Source organism: Trichinella spiralis (genome assembly GCF_000181795.1).
Source record: "Trichinella spiralis strain ISS 195 chromosome Unknown Scfld2, whole genome shotgun sequence".
NCBI classification, from domain to species: Eukaryota; Metazoa; Nematoda; class Enoplea; order Trichinellida; family Trichinellidae; genus Trichinella; species Trichinella spiralis.
This window is the reverse complement of record NW_003526941.1, coordinates 2,351,329-2,355,615: the sequence shown is the minus strand read 5'-3', so window position 1 is coordinate 2,355,615 and position 4,287 is coordinate 2,351,329. Positions and strand designations below refer to the sequence as shown.

Below are 4,287 nucleotides of genomic sequence, written 5' to 3'. Positions count from 1 at the left end.
TCTATTGACAGGGTATTTCTATAGCAGTACGTGAGGGTATTTCTAAATGTTACATTTCTCGGTGTTCTAGATCTTACCTGAGTTCTTACCTTGTGTCCATATCTTCCTTTTCCTTCTTTTCGTCTACCAATTCCTCACCCTCTCATAATCTTTTCCTTAGCTGAAGCAAATGTTTCTTTCTTCCTCCTATTTCTAGTTTTTTCGATGTGATTGTGATCTGAAATGTGACGTTCAAATAGAATACAGTTACCGTTACCGAGTAAGTTACCGCGTTCCAGGGACAAAATCTTGAAAGGGACGGTCTTGTTTAATGATGTTATTCCACTGAAATCAGTTTCTTCAGGGACCTCGACGATGCCATCTTGTTCAGACACCGCCTGAAAAACAGAAATAAGATTGAATACCTTAAATAATTAGGTTAAATATTACTTTTGGTGACAAGGAGACAATTCGCACTTTGTGCATTCCCATTGTTTCTCCTTGCAGTGCATAGTCGATACTGTCGATGAACATGTCTATAAAATGAGCAGAATCATTTAGCTGTTTACTGACTAATTACCTACCTATAAAAGCAAACATGAACATTCTCGAAAAATCACTTGTTACTCCATTGCAGCCAGATACTCATCCTCATTCTCTTTGAGGAGTGGATGTAGTCTATAAGCAGTTTTGCTTGAACGATACATGAGTAAATTTAAATATAGTACTGAAAATTACTTAAGTTTTATGACAGTCGAAGATCTTGTAGTGGCTTGATATTGTTGATAGCATGCCTGTAAAATGAGCAGAATTAAATTTCGTTACTTGCTGTCATTTACCTACATATGAAGGAAAACATGATCGTTATGCATAAAATGCCATTACGTTCAGTGTAGAAATACTTAAATATAGAATAATAGAAATTACGTACTTTCTGCTTGTTTTTGTAGTTTCAATCTGGATGGCTGTCATTTGGAATCAATTTTTTCAGGTTGAGTATTTGCTTACCAACAAGCACCAAATTCATTTTCTGTTCGAACAGGGAGCACTTCCACCGGTTGGCGCACCAAATGCAAGGGGTGTCAGGTACAAGGAAACACGATCCACAGTTTCTTCGCTTTTCTAGAAATTCAAACATTTGAGGTAAATGTATTTTCTCTATTTATAATTGTCACTGATATCAGATTATATTGCACTATTATGGGTGTGAAATAGCCATATTATAAAAGTTAATTGAAGACGAATGACAGTGCATCTGATTGTATCTTATATTTACACGTACAGTTTGTATGTGCATTAGCTTACTTGCTAAATCATCTGCGTATGAAAGCAGTTCAGCGATTGGATGAACAACGATGCGCCATTCGAGGTTTTCTAAAATAAAACTACATTATGAAATCAGTTAAAAATTTAATATGCATACCCTAATTAACTTTCAGTAGTGTAGATGTGGATTATTTCACATTTTGCATCTATTATTCCAAATTTTCAAATATCAGAATATTAGTGAGCATATTTGTTGTTTTCCATACATGTTGTCTTTGTTCCTCTGTTCAGAATTGTCAGACATATCGAATACTTCGACACCTTATAAGCAAAGGTGAAGATGATGAATTAAAACTATAAAGTGTTGAGTAAAAACGAATTAATGTAAAATATACATACCGTTATTTTTATCGCCTGAATCGCCGGTAGAATTTCCTTGAATATTATGTATTATTTCAAATTTGCAAACTTCAGAAAGAGAGGAAATTGATTTTATACTTACGTGTTGTCTTTATTCTGTGCAATACCCTTCTATCGTTTTCAACACCGGAAAAATACTTGTACATTAAGGATTAAAGAAGCAGAATACGTTTATAGTATTTGAAAAAGAAACTACTTGATGCATTCAGTTAATGGAAAATATACATTCCATTTTGCATTTTCGGTGGGGAATACTTTCGTTTCTTACCTGGAAGGTTATATATTAATGTAAATTTTAATATGAGTGAAACAACTTACATGTTGTCTTTATTCATCTGTCAAAATTAGACGATCTGGAATACTGGAAAAAAAATTCATATTTAGGAATTTAAAATACTGCGCGAATATTAAAATCATCAGATGCACTGTCATTCGTCTTCAATTACATTTTATAATATAACTATTTCACATTTATCTGGTATTATTTACGTACTGGATATAATACAGAGAATTGATCATAAAAATAACATTGTATTGCTTACATGTTTTCTATGTGCATTTGAATTTGGGTATGTGGATATGGTGATCGTCTATCTTTTGAGGTTTTCTAAGAACGATGTTCCAGTAATAGCTGTATTGGTCCATTTTCATATAAAATATCAAATCCAACATTCACTGGGAATTATACTTCTTGATACCGATCACACGTGTATGCAGTATTCAAATCATGAATTCTGGAACTAAAATATAATAATGTAGTCAATTGCTTCAGTGGAGAACTGAAATACGTACTTGTTTGTCCGCAGCATCTATAAAAAACAAAAGTAATATATGACTAAGAACATTTTCATGTTAGTATAATTAGAGGGGAGAAACCAATTAGTTGGTGTTCAGTGTATTTGATAATTCATGCAATGGTAGTCATGCAATATCAAAAGGCATTGCTGAATAACTTACCTCTTCATCATACGTAATTATTCAAGAGTGAAATGGTATTTTAGGACGTTCTGTTACGGCGACTCACATAATAACTGACCAAGAAAACTTGTCGTACACTAAATAAGAATAAATTATATGACCGTGGGCTGAAATTTTAAAAGGTTGTGATTGTATGCAAATTTGTCCTTTGTTGAACAACTTTAATTTCAATTAGTAATAAGCCTATGGCATAAACCTATTTCAAAAACTTTATTAGTTGTACTTCTATGACGAAGGGTAGTTAGGGTAATGAATTTACGTTATTTTAGCTTCACATCCTCACTTTTGCTTTCTAAATTTTCTAATGCAAATTGCATTTTGCATATAATTATGAGTGTAAGCAAATTACCCTTCATCATACCAATAAAACTAATAAATTCTTTCAGAAGCTGTGAAACAAAAGATGAAATTCAAGAAACTGAATACAACGCGTAATACATTATATTAACATATAGAATTTTGACTGATAAGAAGTATTATAAGTGGAAAGAACGTAAACGAAAGTTTCCCGCTTTTCTTATTTTATTGCCATTACAATAGCGCATGAAGTAGGGTGTTCAGTGATTACCGAAAAGTATTTGATGTTGGATAAATATCCATAACATATTACTTAGTTACTTTTGAAACAAAATTCTACATCCATTCAATGATACATTATATCACATTCATTGCATAATAACTCATTGCAAACAACGTGAATAGCAAAGTGAAGTTCTAAAACGTTGCATACAAACGAAGTGAGCTGACAACTTTCTATTCATTATACATTGAATAGTGAAAAGAACATTTTATATGAATAGTTCTTTCTATACCAACTAGCATGTGTGCTGCCATTGCAGTTACATCAAGAAAAATGAAATGCATTTTGTAAGAAATTGTTTGATACTAGCTACAAACAATACGATCACAGTTCTAAAACGATAACTTACTTTTTAATTATAGAGAATGCTGAAGCGCTGACGAGGACAGGCTTCCTGAAGATTTTCATCACACTGACAAACTGATTAGCGATAAATAGAATTTGCCATTTATAGTTGATGCTGAATACGAGACTTGAGCACCTTTCTGGGCTAATAATCTTTATCAAAATGAACGATATGGCCATTACGATGACATTCTGAAATATCGATCAATTTCTAGCTCAGGGTAATAGAATAATGTGACATTGCCTTTGGTGGACTGTACTAACGTTTACCCCGGAGGAGATTAATCACACACACAAATGGAAATACAATACTAAACGATGAAAATTGTTGTTCTTATCGTATCGATGTATCGAAATTTACTAATGCTACAACCGGATGAATAGCAACATGAAATGTTAGTTTATGAGATTGTATTCCATTTCTAAACAATATCATTTACTATTTACATTTCAATTCCGAAACAATTGTGATCAAAATAATCAAAACAAGATTATAATCAAGCAAAACTGGAAGGATAAAATATTGAAACACTCCATGACATTTAAAATAAAAACTTCCTACAATAAACAGAATGTTTCATATGGTGAATTTGTTCTTTTAAAAAAACGGTCAGAGCAGTTAAAGAAAGACTGATGAAACTCTTTTCTACTTATTAAGATACATAGGCACATCGCAACTTTAGAGGCCATTTATTCGACACGTACGAGCTTATAAGCCG

General features: G+C 32.4%; 3 protein-coding genes across 3 annotated transcripts; all 3 read right to left on the bottom strand.

The window, feature by feature from the left end:
- Positions 1 to 134: 134 nt before the first annotated feature.
- Positions 135 to 585, bottom strand: Tsp_03022 (conserved hypothetical protein). The gene is made up of 4 exons (XM_003379310.1): positions 564 to 585; positions 430 to 515; positions 251 to 377; positions 135 to 217 (listed from the first exon to the last, which is right to left on the bottom strand). The coding sequence occupies exons 1-4, from the start codon at positions 583 to 585 to the stop codon at positions 135 to 137; spliced, it is 318 nt and encodes a 105-aa protein (XP_003379358.1).
- A 17-nt stretch (positions 586 to 602) lies between these two features.
- Tsp_03021 (hypothetical protein) lies at positions 603 to 1,811 on the bottom strand. Its single transcript, XM_003379309.1, has 4 exons — positions 1,748 to 1,811; positions 1,285 to 1,353; positions 988 to 1,101; positions 603 to 706 (listed from the first exon to the last, which is right to left on the bottom strand). The coding sequence occupies exons 1-4, from the start codon at positions 1,809 to 1,811 to the stop codon at positions 603 to 605; spliced, it is 351 nt and encodes a 116-aa protein (XP_003379357.1).
- Positions 1,812 to 1,870: 59 nt separating this feature from the next.
- Positions 1,871 to 3,748, bottom strand: Tsp_03020 (hypothetical protein). Its single transcript, XM_003379308.1, has 3 exons — positions 3,573 to 3,748; positions 2,690 to 2,750; positions 1,871 to 1,933 (listed from the first exon to the last, which is right to left on the bottom strand). The coding sequence occupies exons 1-3, from the start codon at positions 3,746 to 3,748 to the stop codon at positions 1,871 to 1,873; spliced, it is 300 nt and encodes a 99-aa protein (XP_003379356.1).
- Positions 3,749 to 4,287: the final 539 nt, after the last annotated feature.

Coding starts and splice junctions, on each gene's coding strand:
- Tsp_03022 (XM_003379310.1), bottom strand. CDS start 585: ATGTTCATGTTTGCTTTTATAG. Junction 378..429: donor TTGTCTCCTTGTCACCAAAA/GTAATATTTAAC, acceptor TCTGTTTTTCAG/GCGGTGTCTGAACAAGATGG. Junction 218..250: donor CGGTAACTTACTCGGTAACG/GTAACTGTATTC, acceptor GTCACATTTCAG/ATCACAATCACATCGAAAAA.
- Tsp_03021 (XM_003379309.1), bottom strand. CDS start 1,811: ATGTACAAGTATTTTTCCGGTGTTGAAAACGATAGAAGGGTATTGCAC. Junction 1,102..1,284: donor ATACGCAGATGATTTAGCAA/GTAAGCTAATGC, acceptor TTGAATTTCTAG/AAAAGCGAAGAAACTGTGGA. Junction 707..987: donor AATGAATTTGGTGCTTGTTG/GTAAGCAAATAC, acceptor AGTAATTTTCAG/TACTATATTTAAATTTACTC.
- Tsp_03020 (XM_003379308.1), bottom strand. CDS start 3,748: ATGGCCATATCGTTCATTTTGATAAAGATTATTAGCCCAGAAAGGTGC. Junction 2,751..3,572: donor GCATTCTCTATAATTAAAAA/GTAAGTTATCGT, acceptor TTAAAATTTCAG/CCCACGGTCATATAATTTAT. Junction 1,934..2,689: donor TTTTCTTGGTCAGTTATTAT/GTGAGTCGCCGT, acceptor ATAACCTTCCAG/GTAAGAAACGAAAGTATTCC.